Source organism: Cherax quadricarinatus, chromosome 26, assembly GCF_038502225.1.
Source record: "Cherax quadricarinatus isolate ZL_2023a chromosome 26, ASM3850222v1, whole genome shotgun sequence".
Classification (NCBI taxonomy): Eukaryota; Metazoa; Arthropoda; class Malacostraca; order Decapoda; family Parastacidae; genus Cherax; species Cherax quadricarinatus.
The window spans coordinates 38390268-38410666 of NC_091317.1; the positions used below are offsets into that span (position 1 = coordinate 38390268).

The 20399-nt window shown below is 40.2% G+C and overlaps 1 protein-coding gene across 1 annotated transcript in view; it reads right to left on the bottom strand.

The window, feature by feature from the left end:
- Window positions 1-7533, bottom strand: part of LOC138853249 (probable glutamate receptor) — a 69305-nt gene extending 61772 nt beyond the window's left edge. Inside the window, exons 1-2 of the mRNA XM_070088969.1 lie at window positions 7341-7533; window positions 1139-1317 (exon numbers count right to left, since the gene is read on the bottom strand). Of these exons, the coding sequence (XP_069945070.1) occupies window positions 1139-1317; window positions 7341-7533 (372 nt within the window). The remainder of the gene's footprint in view (window positions 1-1138; window positions 1318-7340) is intronic.
- Window positions 7534-20399: the final 12866 nt, after the last annotated feature.

The window sequence follows — 20399 nt, forward strand, 5'->3', positions numbered from 1 at the left end:
CTAACTAGGAATAGTTAGAGGCATGGATTTAGGAAGGGAAAATAATGAGTGTGGAAACATTGATTTAGGCTTTGATATCATGAATCTTAAGAATAAAAGTCATCAAGTAACACTGGGTAATGATGAAAACCAGAAATTGTGGAAAAGCAAAGCTGAAAAGGAAAAAGTTGCATTATTTTATACTAATAGTCGAAGTGCCAGGAATAAAATTAATGGATTACGTTTGGTAGTGTGTGTGGAAAACTTTGATATTATTGCAATAACTGAAACATGGTATAATTTAAAGAATCGGGACACGATTGCCGAATACAATATTCAAGAGTTTAAGTTGTTCCACATAGATAAATATAACGGGGAAAGGGGGTGAAGTAGGAATATATGTAAGAGAAAATATAAATTGTTGCATAAAAACAGATGTAAAATAGATGGATTAGTCACAGAATCTCTGTGGGTAGAATTTCTAGAAAGACAAGAAAAACTAATTTTAGGTGGAATATACCGACCTGCTGACATAGCGATAGAGGAAGACTTATTTGATAGATTAGGTCAAATAAGAACGATTCCAGATGGATGAATAGGAGACTAAATAGGATGAATAGGAGAGAAAAGAGGAAGTTATGGGAGCATCAACAGATGATAGGTTAACCTTATTGACAATATGTACATTTTAAAAGAGAAATGAAAAAAAGGAGATTAGAAAGGCTAAACACAACCATGAAAGTAATTGCTAATGAATCAAAGACTAATCCCAGTGTATAGGACAAAGGTCAGGGGAAAAAAGTAGGACCACTGAGAACTGTGGATGGGCAGCTGACTGATAATAAACAGGAAATGTGCTCTCTAATGATTATTTTTTGACATTCTTTACACAAAAAGATATAAATATCCCAACAATTAACAATTATTCATTGATCTACATGATTTATGCCTTCCATCACCCTTAGCTAATAAACAGACGCGAAAATAAACGTGATTATACAATGTATACATGTTTGAAACTAAAAAATTAGAACAGAAAAGGATACGAAAATAAGAACACGGATATATTTGGTGAAAGTTATGTTTTGATTAAAATCGCTCTGTCATTTTTAAATTTTGGAACAGTCGTGTTGTATAATACAAAAACTGCGACACTTGCCATGAAGATAGTGGAGAGTGAGGTAGTGCCGTCTGTAATGAAAATTACAGAGTAGCTGCCATGTTGTGTTGAGGTCAACACAGCCTCCACCACCTGTGTGACCAGCCAGGCCTCCATCACCTGTGTTGAGAGACCAGTCTGCTGCAGGCGCATCATGGACCACTTCATATCCTGTTTACCTGTTGAGAAAATAAAAGTTTACATTCTTAGTTTTATGTTATTAACTAGTTTTGAATTATGAACATAAATAACTGTTTCTTAATTGCCCCCCCCCCGAGTGTCGTGGGGAAGATCAAGTAAAAAATTGTATTAGAGGTCAAGACGACCCATCTTGCATAAATCTGGATGACTGATCAAGCGAGCCAAATTTTTTTTTAAATTCTTACGATTTGATCAATATTACTGTCAACTACCATGGAAACCATTTTCTTGAATTAAAGCAACGAAACAGATGTCCTGTGAACTTCTGTTTAGTGGGGGACTCGGCTTTTTTAAATTTTGTCACTGCAGTGGCTGGTTTATTTTGCACTTCCTATCCATCCTGTGGATGGTAGTGCAAGAGCATATGGTTGCACAAAAGGCCTAGGAACTAGGCCCCAAAAGGGTTAACAGGAGTACATCTGAATTTATATCTACAGCTCAATTATCTGTTACAAGCAAATTTAGGAAATTTACTTAGTACATCTGGTGTCTTATTTTCATTAATAAGATACCGTGACATGTCACATAAGTTATTATGCTGTCTATCTCTATATGCCTCAATAAGTGGACAATTAAGCACATAGTGTTCGAAATAGTGACCATAGTGCTGGCCACATTTAGTTTGATCGTCATCCGTGTGTCTCACAAACTGCCAGAAGTACTTGTAACCAAGCCTGGGCCTTGAAACTACATCATTCAGTCTGTTCACATTGCAAGTTCACGTAGATAAGTACGCAGATCTATAGCCCACATAGTGGGTTATTGATCTACTCTGGCTTTAAATTGCATTCCTATAATATTCATTTTCATTATTCACTTCCCTACTAATATTATTCCTAATGCTAGACACAGTTACACCAAAGTCATATTCTATATTCTCCATCAGGGTACTTTTCTGGGCTATTAAATCAACTTTATCAAGAAGGAATAATTCAATGTGTGATTGGATCCATAGCAATTGTGCATTAATTCATTTATCCCGGATTTTTTGAGTATTTATACCTGGCTTCTCCAAGAAGCATGTTGTTAGAGTCATTATATGAATCAAGAGCTTTCAGTGATGACATAGAATCAGTAATGATGATAGAACATAAGAACATAAAAAAGAAGGAACACTGCAACAGGCCTACTGACCCATGCGGAGCAGGTCCATGTCACCCTCCCCCGGATTAGCCCAATGACCCACCCAGTCTAGTCACCTCCACTCAAGGATGGAGCACTGCACTAGACCCAGCAGCACAAACTAGTCAGGTCCAACTCACACCCACCCACACCCACTCATGTATTTATCTAACCTATTTTTAAAACTACACAACGTTTTCGCCTGAATAATTGTACTCGGGAGTTTGTTCCACTCATCCACGACTCTATTACCAAACCAGATAGGTCTAAATGTATCAGGCTGTTGTGGCTTAGGGATAGGCACAATGAGACTATTGATCCAGGAAATAAGAACACCCTCAGTGTAAATGAGTTTATATAGTGCTAACAAAGGTTGATCGACCTTTAGTTAATACATTATCTAATTCATATTCGGTGAAGAGGCAGTCACTCTCTCCAATATTTTGGCACAGAAAATAAATCATTTTCAACCTTTCTTCAGAAGCACTCTCTAAGTTTTTTTTCTAATATGAGATGGGAAATTTTCATGCCTAGATATTTTTGACCAGTGAAGTGTAAACGACGATATCTTTCCTGTGTTTAAAATAATGACAGATCTGAACGACAGTAACTAAATCTAAGTAAAATCGAGCGAGAATTGAACCCGATGTTACGAGTTTGTGAACCTGCGTTCTTCCAACTTATGATTTATCTATGTTACATACATTTTACATATGTAAGTGCATTGCATGACCTACCAGCAGGTGCTGGTATCTACACAACTTACATATACAAGTACATTGTATGACCTACCAACAGGTGCTGGTATCTACACAACTTACATATACAAGTATATTGCATGACCTACCAACAGGTACTGGTATCTACACAACTTACATATACAAGTACATTGCATGACCTACCAACAGGTGCTGGTATCTGCACAACTTACATATACAAGTACATTGTATGATCTACCAACAGGTACTGGTATCTACACAACTTACATATACAAGTACATTGCATGACCTACCAACAGGTGCTGGTATCTGCACAACTTACATATACAAGTACATTGTATGACCTACCAACAGGTGCTGGTATCTGCACAACTTACATATACAAGTACATTGTATGACCTACCAACAGGTGCTGGTATCTGCACAACTTACATATACAAGTACATTGTATGACCTACCAACAGGTGCTGGTATCTACACAACTTACATATACAAGTACATTGTATGACCTACCAACAGGTGCTGGTATCTACACAACTTACATATACAAGTACATTGTATGACCTACCAACAGGTGCTGGTATCTACACAACTTACATATACAAGTACATTGTATGACCTACCAACAGGTGCTGGTATCTACACAACTTACATATACAAGTACATTGTATGACCTACCAACAGGTGCTGGTATCTGCACAACTTACATATACAAGTACATTGTATGACCTACCAACAGGTGCTGGTATCTACACAACTTACATATACAAGTACATTGTATGACCTACCAACAGGTGCTGGTATCTACACAACTTACATATACAAGTACATTGTATGACCTACCAACAGGTGCTGGTATCTACACAACTTACATATACAAGTACATTGTATGGCCTACCAACAGGTGCTGGTATCTGCACAACTTACATATACAAGTACATTGTATGACCTACCAACAGGTGCTGGTATCTACACAACTTACATATACAAGTACATTGTATGACCTACCAACAGGTGCTGGTATCTACACAACTTACATATACAAGTACATTGTATGACCTACCAACAGGTGCTGGTATCTACACAACTTACATATACAAGTACATTGTATGACCTACCAACAGGTGCTGGTATCTACACAACTTACATATACAAGTACATTGTATGACCTACCAACAGGTGCTGGTATCTACACAACTTACATATACAAGTACATTGTATGACCTCTCAACAGGTGCTGGTATCTACACAACTTACATATACAAGTACATTGTATGACCTACCAACAGGTGCTGGTATCTGCACAACTTACATATACAAGTACATTGTATGACCTACCAACAGGTGCTGGTATCTACACAACTTACATATACAAGTACATTGTATGACCTACCAACAGGTGCTGGTATCTACACAACTTACATATACAAGTACATTGTATGACCTACCAACAGGTGCTGGTATCTACACAACTTACATATACAAGTACATTGTATGACCTACCAACAGGTGCTGGTATCTACACAACTTACATATACAAGTACATTGTATGACCTACCAACAGGTGCTGGTATCTACACAACTTACATATACAAGTACATTGTATGACCTACCAACAGGTGCTGGTATCTACACAACTTACATATACAAGTACATTGAATGACCTCACAACAGGTGCTGGAATCTACACAACTTACATATACAAGTACATTGTATGACTACCAACAGGTATCTACACAACTTACATATACAAGTACATTGTATGACCTACCAACAGGTGCTGGTATCTACACAACTTACATATACAAGTACATTGTATGACCTACCAACAGGTGCTGGTATCTACACAACTTACATATACAAGTACATTGTATGACCTACCAACAGGTGCTGGTATCTGCACATCTCCCCAACACACAACAACAGACAATGGAAACACCATCCACCATATACTCGTCATCCTCTTTACTGAAACACTGCAACGAAAACATAATTATTGAATATATTAATGAACTGTATCATTGTGAACATCAATTGTTTGTGTGTGTGTGTGTGTGTGTGTGTGTGTGTGTGTGTGTGTGTGTGTGTGTGTGTGTGTGTGTGTGTGTGTGTGTGTGTGTGTACTCACCTAGTTGTACTCACCTAGTTGAGGTTGCAGGGGTCGAGTCCAAGCTCCTGGCCCCGCCTCTTCACTGGTCGCTACTAGGTCACTCTCCCTGAACCATGAGCTTTATCGTACCTCTGCTTAAAGCTATGTATGGATCCTGCCTTCACTACATCACTTCCCAGACTTTTTCACTTCCTGACAACTCTGTGACTGAAGAAATACTTCCTAACATCCCTGTGATTCATCTGAGTCTTCAATTTCCAACTGTGACCCCTTGTTGCTGTGTCCCATCTCTGGAATATCCTGCCTCTGGCCACCTTGTCAATTCCTCTCGGTATTATACATGTCGTTATCATATCCCCCCTATATCTCCTGTCCTCCAGTGTCGTCAGGTCGATTTCCTTTAATCTCTTCTCTTAGGACACGCCCCTTAACTCCGAGACTAATCTTGTTGTAAACCTATGCACTTTCTCTAATTTCCTTGCGTGCATGGCTAGGTGTGGGTTCCAAACTGGTGCTACATACTCCAATATGGCCGTAACGTAGACGGTGTAAATGGTACTAAACGATTCCTTACTGAGATGTCGGAATGTTTTTCTTAGGTTTGCTAGGCGCTCTTATGCTGCAGCAGTTATTTGGTTGATGTGCGCCTCAGGAGATGTTCCTGGTGTTATACTCACCCAAAGATCTTTTTCCTTGAGTGAGGTTTGTAGTCTCTTCTCCCCCCTGACTGTACTCCGTCTGCGGTCTTCTTTGCCCTTCCCTAATCTTCATGACTTTGCACTTGGTGGGGTTGAACTTCAGGGCCCAGTTTCTGTAACAGGCCTGCAGCCCGTCCAGATCCCTTTTCACTTATGCCTGGTCCTCGTCTGATTGAATTCTTCTCATCAACTTCACATCATCTGCAAACAGGGAAACTTCTGAGTCTATTCCTTCCATCATGTCGTTCGCATATACCAGAAACATCATCGGTCCTAGGACTGACCCCTGTGGAACCCAGCTCGTCACAGGCGCCCACTCTGACACCTCGCCACGTGCCATGACTCGCTGTTGTCTTCGTGACAGGTATTCCCTGATCGATTACAGTGCCTTCCCTGTTATCCCTGCCTGTTCCTCTAGCGTTTGCACTAATGTGTAGAACTGTGTCCAACTCCTTACAGTCCACGAAAATGCAATCTACCCACCACCCCTCTCTTTCTCTTGTCTTACTGCTGTCACCCTGTCATAGAACTCCAGTAGGTTTGTGACACACGAATTCCCTTCTCTGAAACTGTGCTGGTTGTCGTTGATAAGTTCATTCCTTTCTAGGTGCTCCACCACTCTTCTCCTGATTATAATCTTCTCCATGACTTTGCATACTATACTTGTCAATGACACTGGTCTGTAGTTTAATGCTTCGTGTCTCTCTCCTTTTTTAAAAATTGGGGCTACATCTGTTGTCTTCCATACCTCAGGTAGTCGCCCTGTTTCGATAGATGTATTGAAGATTGTTGTTAGTGGTATACATAGCGCCTCTGCTCCCTCTCTCAGGATCCATGGAAAGATGTCATCCGGCCTCATGCCTGTGTAGTCCCCTCTTTTGTAATTTGGCTTCTCCCATTCTATTGGCATGTGTGTATGTACTTACCTAATTGTGGTTGCAGGGGTCGATTCATAGCTCCTGGCCCCCGCCTCTTTGCTGGTCGCTACTAGGTCTACTATTTTCCTGCTCCATGAGCTTTGTCGTATCTCTTCTTAAAGCTATGTATGCATCCTGCCTCCGCTACATCACTCTCCGGATTGTTCCACTTCCTGACAACTCTGTGACTGATGAAATACTTCCTAACATCCCTGTGACTCATATGAGTTTTGAACTTATAGTTGTGACCCTTTATTGCTGTGTCCCATCTCTACAACATCCGTCCCTATCCACCCTTTCAATACCTCTTGATATGTTTATATGTCGTTATTATGTTCCCCATCTCTTCTGTCCTACAGTGTTGTCAGGTTTATTTCTCTTAACCTTTCCTCGTAGGACATACCCATTAGCTCTGGGACTAGTCTTGTTGCAAACCTTTGAACTTTTTTGACCAAATGTGGGGTTCCATACTGGTGCTGCATACTCTAATATGGGATTGACATACAAGGTGTGCAGATGCTTCCATCTGGATATCAGATATCTGATATCCAGATGGAAAGATCACACCTGTTATCATTCCTGTGAGCTTCGTTTCCATGAGTGCTATGATGTCTGGGAATGCATCCATGATTCTTTCGAGCCACTCCTCACATTTATTTGTTATTCCATCTGCGATAGTGTACCATACATTCAGTTTTTCTAATACTGTGGTCCGGGGGGTTTCTGGAGGATGGGTTAGTGTGCAACCTAGTGCTGTGAAGGTGGAGATTGTGTTGGGGGTGGGGACCCTATGTACAGAGTGTGGGTTGTTCTGGGTTAATTTTCTTGATTGCAGTGGGGTTGTCAGGGTTGAAGGTCTTCTGTGAGTGGTTCTGAGGGAGGGTGTGTTTACTTTACCTCCTGATTCTGAGTTACTTTACCCATCTTCATCCTTGACTCTTTTTCCTGCTACTTGCATCCTCGTATACTCTCTCTCTCTCTCTCTCTCTCTCTCTCTCTCTCTCTCTCTCTCTCTCTCTCTCTCTCTCTCTCTCTCTCTCTCTCTCTCTCTCGCTCAGTTTCTGTGTTTCTCGTGTTCTTCGCAGTTGAGGTACATCCACTTGCAATTTTATGAACTCCTTAGTCGCGCTTTCTTCTGAAGGATCTTGTATCGAACTGTTTCTAACTTGACTGGACGGTTTCTTTTCCTTGAGAATCCCCCTATTCTCTGAAAATTTGTCAGCTGGATCAGGTGTTTCTTTCTTATCTCTTTCATGATATTTTCAATCCTTTTTTTTCATTCACAGTCATCTCTCTTGTAAGCTGCCCCTTCAGCCTCCCAAAGCCAAAGAACAAAGACTGACATCTTCCTTTCATCCTCCCATTGCATTTCCTTTTGTATCTCATGATCCAATTTAAGTATCTCTATTGCTGCTTTGCTTAACATTTCCTGGATCTCTCGATGGTCTGATAACGCCTATGCAGGGACCTCTTCAGTCCCCTTTCTGTCTACTTTCCCTGTACCCAACGGCTTGCCATTTTTCATTCTTTGACTTTTCCCGGCACCCCCTGGTGGTTTGATAAGTTCTCTGTGTATGACTTATCTACTTCCCTTCCTTCAGTCCCCTCGCTGGTTGCTGATGTTCCTGCTCCTGATGTCATGCCCATTCTGCTCTTCAGCTCTTTAACTCGTTTCAGCATTTACAGTTCCTCCTCTAAGCTCCATATCCTAGCCTCTGTGGCTGTGGCTTATAGGATTATATGTGTAGGATTGTGTGTGTGTGTAGGATTGTGTGTGTGGGAGTGTGTGTGTAGGACTGTGTGTTGGAGTGTGTGTAGAACTGTGTGGGAGTGTGTGTGTGTGGAAGTGTGCGTGTGTGTGTATATATATATATATATATATATATATATATATATATATATATATATATATATATATATATATATATATATATATATATATATATATATATATATATATATATATACATATATATATATATATATATATATATATATATATATATATATATATATATATATATATATATATATATATATATATATATATATATATATATATATATATATATATATATATATATATATATATATATACATATATATATATATATATATATATATATATATATATATATATATATATATATATATATATATATATATACATGTGTGTGTGAGTGTGTGTGTGTACTCAGTTGATTGTGGTTTCAGCAGTTGATTCATAGCTCCTGGCCCCGCCTCTTCACTTGTCGACACTAGGTCACTACTCCCTGATCCGTGAGCTTCATCATACCTCTTAAACCTGTGTATGGATCCTGCCTCCACTACCTGACTTTCCAGACTATTCGACTTACTAACAACTCTTTGACTGAAAAAATACTTCTTAACATCCCTGTGACTCATCTGAGTCTTCAACTTCCAACTGTGTCCCATCTCTGGAACATCCTGTCTCTGTCCACCTTGTCAATTAATCTCAGTATTTTATATGTCGTTGTCATATCCCCCCTATCTCTCCTGTCCTCCAGTGTCGTCAGGTCGATTTCCTTTAACCTATCCTCGAATGACATGCCCCTTAGCTCTGGGACTAGTCTTGTTGCAAACCTTTGCACTTTCTCTAATTTCCTTACGTGCTTGGCTAGGTGTGGGTTCCAAACTGGTGCTGCATACTCCAATATAGATAGGCCTGACATACACGGTGTACAGGGTCCTGAACGATTCCTTATTGAGATACCTGAATGCTATTCTTAGGTTTGGTAGGCGCCCATATGTTGCAGCAATTGTTTGGTTATTGTGCGCCTCAGGAGATGTGCCCGGTGTTGTACTCCCCCAAAGATCCTTTTCCTTGAGAGAGGTTTGTAGTCTCTGGCCCCCTAGACTGTACTCCGTCTGCGGTCTTCTTTGCCCTTCCCCAAACTTCATGACTTTGCACTTGGTGGGGTTGAATTCCAAGAGCCAGTTTCTGGAACAGGCCTGCAGCCTGTCCAGATCCCTTTTTAATTCTGTCTGGTCCTTGTTCGATTGAATCCCTCTCATCAACTTCACATCATCTGAAAACATTAACACCTCTAAATCTATTTATTCCGTCATGTCGTTCCCATATACCTGAAACAGCACCGGTCCTAGGACTGACCCCTGTGGAACCCCGCTCGTATGTGTGTATATGTGTATGTGTGCTTGTGTATATGTGTGTGTGTGTGTGTGTGTGTGTGTGTGTGTGTGTGTGTGTGTGTGTGTGTGTGTGTGTGTGTGTGTGTGTGTCTGTGTGTGTGTCTTATATTCTTTATTTATGTAAAATCATATTTAGTGAGAATGAGGATAAAATTCACATATAAACATGGTTCAGATAATTTCTTGGGATTTACTAAACAAAATAGTTTAGATACATTTTATTTGAGAAAGTATCGATGCAGTTCCACTAATATGTATTAATTCAATCCAAACTTTGCATAATATCGAAATTAAGCTGAATCAACTAGCATTACAATCCCCCATTTTTTTTTCATAAAAAATGAGTAATAATTACATATACAGAACATAAATTTCCATATACAGTAGAAAGTCATATGAAGGGAACATAAACTGAGAGGTCTGAATATTTCAACATACACATGGTGACAGTAGTCTTCAACTCTGACCTTAGGAATTAAATCATCCATTGCTAGTAAGTTACAGGTTAGGTAGGTAAGATTCATCAAGAAACGGGACGTTTCCTGACTCTTGTTTTAGTCAATATGATGACTCACCACTGGAGCTTTAGGATATCTGACCGAGGCCTTCCACTGGCTTCCCCTCCACCCCCTTTAAAAATTAAGGATAAATCTATATTTAATATTTCAGGTTGACAGGTGACTTGCACCCTTAATGAACCATGAGTAGTCGATAAGGTTCAAACCTAACAAATCATCCCAACACATACACTGGTATCCCAGGTATAGACACTAAGAAATATTGTTGATTTTCAGTATATATGTATACCTGAGAGGTATACATATACCCTGTTGACACGTTAAGTAGATGATGTTCAAAATAAACAACACAAACTTCCCAGAGGAAAGTTTAAAGAATATTTCGGTCCGTTTTGGACCGTCGTCAAGTCAGAAATGGTCCAGGACAGACCCAAACTTTGTCTGAACTTTCTACTCCAGAGTGTAAGTTATTTCTGAATTGTAACTCCCCCACCCCCCAAGCGGCTTTGTTCCACCCATTTATTGTTCCACTCACAGTATTGTTGCACTCTTGGTATTGTTCAACCCATGGTATTGTTCAACCAATCGTATGTTCCATCCACGGTATTGTTCCACCCACGGAATTGTTCTACCCACAGCATTGTTCCACCCACAGTATTGTTCCACCCACAGTATTGTTCCACTCAAGTATTGTTCCACCCACAGTATTGTTCCACTCACAGTACTGTTCCACCTACGGAATTGTTCCACCCACAGTATTGTTCCACCCACAGTATTGTTCCACCCACGGTATTGTTCCACCCACAGTATTGTTCCACCCACGGTATTATTCCACCCAGGGTATTGTTCCACCCAGGGTATTGTTCCACCCACCGCATTGTTCCACCCACAGTATTGTTCCACCCACAGTATTGTTCCACCCACAGAATTGTTCCACCCACAGTATTGTTCCACTCACAGTATTGTTCCACCCACAGTATTGTTCCACCCACAGTATTGTTCCACCCACAGTTTTGTTCCACCCACAGTATTGTTCCACCCACAGTATTGTTCCACTCACAGTATTTTTCCACCCACAGTATTGTTCCCCTCACAGTATTGTTCCACCCACAGTATTGTTCCACCAACAGTATTGTTCCACTCACAGTATTGGTCCACCCACAGTATTGTTCCACCCACAGTATTGTTCCACCCACAGTATTGTTCCACCCACAGTATTGTTCCACCCACAGTACTGTTCCACCCACAGTATTGTTCCACCCACAGTATTGTTCCACCCACAGTATTGTTCCACCCACAGTATTGTTCCACTCACAGTATTGTTCCACCCACAGTATTGTTCCACCAACAGCATTGTTCCACCCACAGTATTGTTCCACCCACAGTATTGTTCCACTCACAGTATTGTTCCACCCACAGTATTGTTCCACCCACAGCATTGTTCCACCCACAGTATTGTTCCACCCACAGTATTGTCCCACCCACAGTACTGTTCCACCCACAGTGTTGTTCCACCCACAGTATTGTTCCACCCACAGTATTGTTCCACCCACAGTATTGTTCCACTCACAGTATTGTTCCACCCACAGTATTGTTCCACCCATAGTATTGTTCCACCCACAGTATTGTTCCACCCACAGTATTGTTCCACTCACAGTATTGTTCCACCCACAGTATTGTTCCACTCACAGTATTGTTCCACCCACAGTACTGTTCCACCCACAGTACTGTTCCACCCACAGTATTGTTCCACCCACAGTATTGTTCCACCCACAGTATTGTTCCACCCACAGTATTGTTCCACCCACAGTACTGTTCCACCCACAGTATTGTTCCACCCACAGTATTGTTCCACCCACAGCATTGTCCCACCCACAGTATTGTTCCACCCACAGTATTGTCCCACCAACAGTATTGTTCCACCCACAGTATTGTTCCACCCACTGTATTGTTCCACCCACAGTATTGTTCCACCCACAGTATTGTTCCACCCACAGTATTGTTCCACCAACAGTATTGTTCCACCCACAGTATTGTTCCACCCACAGTATTGTTCCACCAACAGTATTGTTCCACCCACAGTATTGTTCCACCCACAATATTTCTTACATTCTTCATTTGTTACATAAACAGTAACCGCTGCTGCTGCTGTTGTTGTTGTTGTTGGTGTTGCTGTTGTCGTTGTTGTTGTTGTTTTATGTCGTGAATATTTGATATTACTAAACTTTATTGATGTTGCACCGAGATTATTCTTGTTATATGGCCTTTTTTATGTTGCAAGGACTTTATTGATGTTCTAAAAGCTTTATTGATGTTGCAGAAGCTTTATTGATGTGTCACTAAGATTACTGAGGCTGCAGAAGCTTTATTGATGTCACTGAGATTAGTGATGTTGCAGAAGCTTTACTGATGTGTCACTGAGATTAGTGATGTTGCAGAAGCTTTACTGATGTGTCACTGAGATTAGTGATGTTGCAGAAGCTTTATTGATGTCACTGAGATTAGTGATGTTGCAGAAGCTTTACTGATGTGTCGCTGAGATTAGTGATGTTGCAGAAGCTTTATTGATGTGTCACTGAGATTAGTGATGTTGCAGAAGCTTTACTGATGTGTCACTGAGATTAGTGATGTTGCAGAAGCTTTACTGATGTGTCACTGAGATTAGTGATGTTGCAGAAGCTTTACTGATGTGTCACTAAGATTACTGAGGCTGTAGAAGCTTTATTGATGTGCCACTGAGATTAGTGATGCTGCAGAAGCTTTACTGATGTGTCACTGAGATTAGTGATGCTGCAGAAGCTTTACTGATGTGCCACTGAGATTAGTGATGTTGTATAGTAATAAGGTCGTTGCAACATTATTGATGTCAGTGTTATAAATATTATTGATGTCAGTATTATAAACGTTATTGATGTCAGTATTATAAACGTTATTGATTTATAAACATTATTGATGTCGGTATTATAAATATTATTGATGTCAGTAATGTAAACATTATTGATGTCAGTATTATAAACATTATTGATGTCAGTATTATAAACATTATTATATCAGTATTATAAACATTATTGATGTCAGTATTATAAACATTATTATATCAGTATTATAAACATTATTGATGTCAGTATTATAAACATTATTGATGTCATTATTATAAACATTATTGATGTCAGTATTATAAACATTATTGATGCCAGTATTATAAACATTATTGATGTCAGTATTATAAACATTATTGATGTCAGTATTATAAACATTATTGATGCCAGTATTATAAACATTATTGATGTCAGTATTATAAACATTATTGATGCCATTATTATAAACATATTATATCAGTATTATAAACATTATTGATGCCAGTATTATAAACATTATTGATGTCAGTATTATAAACATTATTGATGCCAGTATTATAAACATTATTGATGTCAGTATTATAAACATTATTGATGCCATTATTATAAACATATTATATCAGTATTATAAACATTATTGATGCCAGTATTATAAACATTATTGATGTCAGTATTATAAACATTATTGATCTCAGTATTATAAACATTATTGATGTCAGTGTTATAAACATTATTGATGTCATTATTATAAACATTATTGATGTCAGTATTATAAACATTATTGATGTCAGTATTATAAACATTATTGATGTCAGTATTATAAACATTATTGATGTCAGTATTATAAACATTATTGATGTCAGTGTTATAAACATTATTGATGTCAGTGTGAGGGAAAAGTTCAATAGATAGGAGTAGCGAGGGAGTATATAGTAACAATAGTTTCATTGCCGGCTACTTGTTAAGGTAAGGTAAGTCTAGCTCCCGCTGTTCCCACCTTTTTTTCCCCCACCCCGAAAGTGATAGTTTGACGGCTGGCTGCTTGTTAACGTAGGGTCAGTCTAGCTCCCACTATCCTTTCCCCTCCTCCTTCCCCCCCCCCGAAAGGTGACGTGTGGGGCTCTGGTCAAACAGTAATCACTCGACTCACAGCTCCCAACACTACTGTAAGTACATGCCTGCCTTGTATTATAGTGGATTTATTGGTTGAAAGCTTCACTTTTGACCAATAATAAACAGTGTGACTTTGTCAATGGTCCAAGTCGGACCGAAACGTCGTCGTAAGCTTCTCTCTTTTATGTGCGGTTTATTTGTGTATTGTTCCAGTCACGGTATTGTGCCTTTTTGTTATTTATTTAATAAACTTAGTCCTTTCAGTCTTGCTCTAGGTTGACTGTTGTAATAATCACCACATCTTTTAGGTATTGTGCTTGCCATGGAGAGTGATTTTTAAGCAGTGGGTAACCTGTATCTTTTCAGCTTGGATGACAGAGAGGGTCACCTGTCAATCAACGAGAAGAACTAATGGAGACGGACTAACGTCCTGGAGACTTCCCATTTTGGATTTAATTACCTGTGCACCTGTATGAAATTGCAGGACGTAACCCCTCATCATTGCAGTGGTAAAGAACCTGCTTTCCTGTCATCAGGATATAATACTCAAAAGCCCTATCTACTGTGAAGAACGAACCGGTGGGTCGTAACCAACACCTGCGACCCCCCCCCCACCATCATCAGCAACGGCTACGATTTCAACAACAACAGTGTCATCAACACCAGACACCCCTATATATATTAGCGTTGAATTCAGTTATCATTTATATTTTTCATTTTTCATTTTCTTTAATGTAGGATTAATATTTCATATTTAAGTGTTTTATATTTTCTATATAATAAAGTGTTTATGTTTGTCTGTTATTATTTCTTTTTCTATTCACTAATTTTCCTGAGGAGGAGCCAGCCTTGGTAATACTGTCTGAAGTTGTTACAGGGCTGAGTAAGCCTTCACAGTCAGTATTATAAACATTATTGATGTCAGTATTATCAACATTATTGATGTCAGTATTATAAACATTATTGATGTCAGTATTATAAACATTATTGATGTCAGTATTATAAACATTATTGATGTCAGTGTTATAAACATTATTGATGTCAGTATTATAAACGTTATTGATGTCAGTATTATAAACGTTATTGATGTCAGTGTTATAAACATTATTGATGTCAGTGTTATAAACATTATTGATGTCAGTATTATAAACATTATTGATATCAGTATTATAAACATTATTGAAGTCAGTATTATAAACAGAGAAGAATATATTAGTCTCATGTTTCTTGGGAAGCCCTAAATCCGTAGGGCCAATACTGCGGGAAAGAAAATGGGAGGCAATCAGGTCAGATACTAGGAAAATAAGATCAGACTCCAGTTTCTGGGATCAAGAGCCCGTCTCTTCTTGGTCAGACTCGATAAAAATTGCTCTGATTGTTCAGATTTTCTTTGAATATGACAATTCGTCGCTAATTCACCTTGATGCTGGTGAAAAGCTCTTCATTCAGGGAACTGGAGCTTCTCCCCCCTTCCTCGGATCGAACTTGATTGCCTCCAGTTAGCCATGCGCTGTGTAATCCCAACGACTTTAGAGCTCTCTTATGACTGCTATAATGATCATGATTTTCAAAGGTTAAGTGTGTATTATATACACTATGTAGGAGCAACAACATAGTGTATTATATACACTATGTAGGAGCAACAACATAGTGTATTGTATACACTATGTAGGAGCAACAACATAGTGTATTATATACACTATGTAGGAGCAACAACATAGTGTATTATATACACTATGTAGGAGCAACAACATAGTGTATTATATACAATATGTAGGAGCAACAACATAGTGTATATAATACACTATGTAGGAGCAACAACATAGTGTATTATATACACTAAGTAGGAGCAACAACATAGTGCATTATTTATAATATGTAGGAGCAACAACATAATGTATTATATACACTAAGTAGGAGCAACAACATAGTGCATTATTTATAATATGTAGGAGCAACAACATAATGTATTATATACACTATGTATGTAGGCTGTAAACCTACATGGCTAGTTTTTATAGTTGCCACCAGATGGCAAGCTTGGTGGTCATGCCACTTCAACTCTCATCACTCTGCCTCGCTCTCACTCTGCGTCAATCCAACCTACAGTCAACAAGGCCTACTCCTCTCTCCCTCGCTGAGCATGGCCATCTTGGGCCAGGCCAACTTAAGCGCACTGCCCGTGTACCCAGGAACTCCAAAATAAAGAACGTCGCCTCCGAAGAGTATCATTGACACCACTTAATCACCAGACGTAATCATTTGATCGTAATTGGTGACAGCGGTGGTCGCAGCAGTTGTGTCGCCTGAAAGAAGGGAGGAATGAAGATGTCTTCACTTTATCACCCCCTACAAGAAGCATCCCTCTTTCTACGCATTACCCTGAAGTCGTGTCTGAAAGCTTCATCATTCAGACATAGCATCAACAGGATCTAGGCGTAAATTTGCTGAATTTTCCTCGAGAAATGTTCGTGGCATCACCTGGAACTTCACAGCGCCCCACGCTGTTCTCAAGTCACGTGTTAAGCATCACCTGTATGGTTCTGCTGTTGGTTTCAGCCCAGCACAGCTATTTCAGCAAGTCAGAAGTGAGTTTGTGGTGATTTCTGTGCCCAGTGTGGTAGAATCTTCGCTATCTTCCGAGTATGTGGGGTGTGGAGGAAGTAGCCGTCTCCTCCCTCGCTCCACTGTACGCCACCACATTCTTCACCACGATTCACTCCCTCTGCTGTTTTTTCTGTGAATTCAATGTGAGTTCTTCGCCAGAGTTGTGTACCCGAGTGCCTGAGGTCACTCAAAGCCACGTGGATCACGAAGCCACGTGTGGATCTACAAACCACGTGGATCTACAAGCCACATACTGCCTGTATCGCTCCCCTGACGTCACAATGCTGCCCGATGTCACCTCGCTATGTCGCCCTGGACGTCTGCCCAACGCCACTCCAGGACGTCTGCCTCATGTCACCCAGGACATCTGCCCGATGTAACCTCATGGCGTCACCCTGGACGTCTTCCTGACGTCACGACACTGCCCAATTTTTCCTCACGATGTTACTCCACGACGTCACCGTGTTGCCCTGACATCACCACATGATGTTACATCGAGTGTTCTAGTTTCACAGTGAGCAAATTATTTCAGAGTTGTTGAGAAGACTGAGAGAAGATGCATGTCATATGTTAATTTCCTCTCAGTCAGTGTTCTCACATGTTCATCTCTGGCTTAGTGTCGAATTTTGCACAGAAAAGCATCATTTGTTGTGCAAGCCATGTAACTGCATGTACAGTGTAGGTGTGTGCAGTTTCCCGTGTGTCCCAATGTATGGTCTGCGCCTAGACCACTGTGTAACATCCTTGTGTTACACCCTTAACTGTCGACAGCTGACGTTAGTCAGTCCCGGCGTCATTTACGAGCGTCTGAGCCCCTTGTTCAGAAAACTCTATGTTCACCACTCATAGACGCCCTGATGAGTCGTACCTGCTACATTTACCCGACGAGACTCGTTCCACTTCACCTCCTGACTGTGAGAGTGCAGTTATATGTAGAGAACCTGTCTGAGAACACTTAGACTAACCTCTGCTATAAATCCAACTGTCGAGAGAATGACACTCATCTAGCCACAGTAGCCGTGTTTGCAAGTGGCTGTCTAACTCACGTCATAGCTTCAGTGAGTAGCCTGAACAAAGATGATGTCACTTTGACTGCTAGTTCACTTACTCCAGTTAAGGCATATGCTGTTACGACTCCCAGATGTTCACCGAGTCATCCCTGCCACGACTCACTCCAAACGTGCTGGCACGGGCAGCCCCAGCGACAGTACCAATCGAGAAATGTTCTGAGTCCTGCCCAGTTGCCGAGTACTGATGATGCCTCACTCGAGGGCACCAGCAGTTTGTACCCCAAGATGAGTGAACCCTGCAGCGACTACTATGATGACTGCTTCACTGTTCCAGAGGAGACCGTACCCTGTTATGTCACAGCTCAGCCGCAGCAATGTCTCTTGTGTTGCAGTATCTGTCCAGACGTAGGAAGGCGTGCAATGATGCATCCAAGGCTCACTGCCTTGGACCACGATGTTCTTTTTTTTCTTCCCTCCCTGTAGGAAGCTTTTTCCCCCCATGTCCACATGTATATATACATGTTTATTCTGTGTTCTGTGCCCTGTTCCTGCAAGAGAGAGACCGAGTCTTTAACAGCCAATCATGGTCGAGGACGACCATGTGGTATGTGGCCGAGCGAAATGCAGACTGTAAGCCTACATGGCTAGTTCTTATAGTTGCCACCATAGGGCAAGCCTGGTGGGCATGCCACTTCAACCGGCATTACCCTGCCTCGCTCTCACTAGATGACCAGACAACCTAAAGTCAACAAGGCCTACTCCTCTCTCCCTCGCTAGGCATGGCCCTCCTGGGCCAGGCAACAAACACACTGCCTGTGTGTTTGTTGCCTGGCCCAGGAGGGCCATGCCTGTGTACCCACGATCTTCGCAAATAAAATAAGAAGCCTCTGAAAAGTATCATTGACTCCCTTTTGATCACCCCCACGTAATTATTCGATATGTAGGAGCAACAACATAGTGTAATATACGCCATGTAGGAGAAACAACATAGTGTATTATATGCACCATGTAGGAGCAGCAACATAGGGTATTATATACACCATGTAGGAGCAACAACATAGCGTATTATATGTACCATGTAGGAGCAACAACATAGTGTATTATATACACCATATAGGAGTAACAACATAGTGTACTATATACACCATGTAGGAACAGCAACATATTGTATTATATACACTATGAAGGAGCAACAGCATAGTGTATTATATACACTGTGTAGGAGCAAAAATATAGTTTATTATATACACTATGTAAGAGCAACAACATAGTGTATATACACTATGTAGGAGCAACAACATAGTGTATATACACTATGTAGGAGCAACAACATAGTGTATTATATGCACTACATAGAAGCAACAATATAGTGTATTATATACACTATGTAGGAGCAAAAACATAGTGTATTATATACACTTTGTGGGAGCAACAACATAGAGTATTATACACAATATGTAGGAGCAACAACATAATGTATTATATACACTATGTAGGAGAAACAATATAGTGTATTATATATACACCATGTAGGAGCAACGACATAGTGTATTATATACACTATGTAGGAGCAAGGACATAGTGTATTATATACACTATGTAGGAGCAAGGACATAGTGTATTATATACACTATGTAGGAGCAACAACATATATAAAAGCAACAAAAGCGTAATATCACTTTTCATTACAGAGTATAAAGCCCACACTCAGAGGGATGACTGTTTATTCAAGATTTGTTCGGTGTCTTGGTTTCAAGACACCCTTTTTTTACAAACAATAATGGGAGGAGATGTACTGTGGACCTACTGACGGGGGAGTATCGTAGAAGCAGTCCGTGGCATATTGTAGACCACAGCTACTAACTACTATGAATTACTATATAAAGGTACACTTGGACAAGTACCAGTGTGTGCAAAGATCTGGATACATTGTTTACACACAGTCATGAAAAGCACTATTTAGCTATGCTAAAATACTGTATTCCATTCAGTGTATGCATTACATTCAGAACGTGGTAACAGCTGTTATTTAGCTAAGCTTTCTTCTGAAGCCCGCGGTCCAACTACAACACTCAGAAGGTCCGGATTCGGACCGCGAGCCGCCAATTGAGTAGCCCTGTAATATAGGCATAGTGATACAAGGCACCATTATAAGAGTTTAGCAGGATCGCTGCTACTGTAAGTAGTGTAGCTGGGAAGATTTTAATGGTTCAGCTC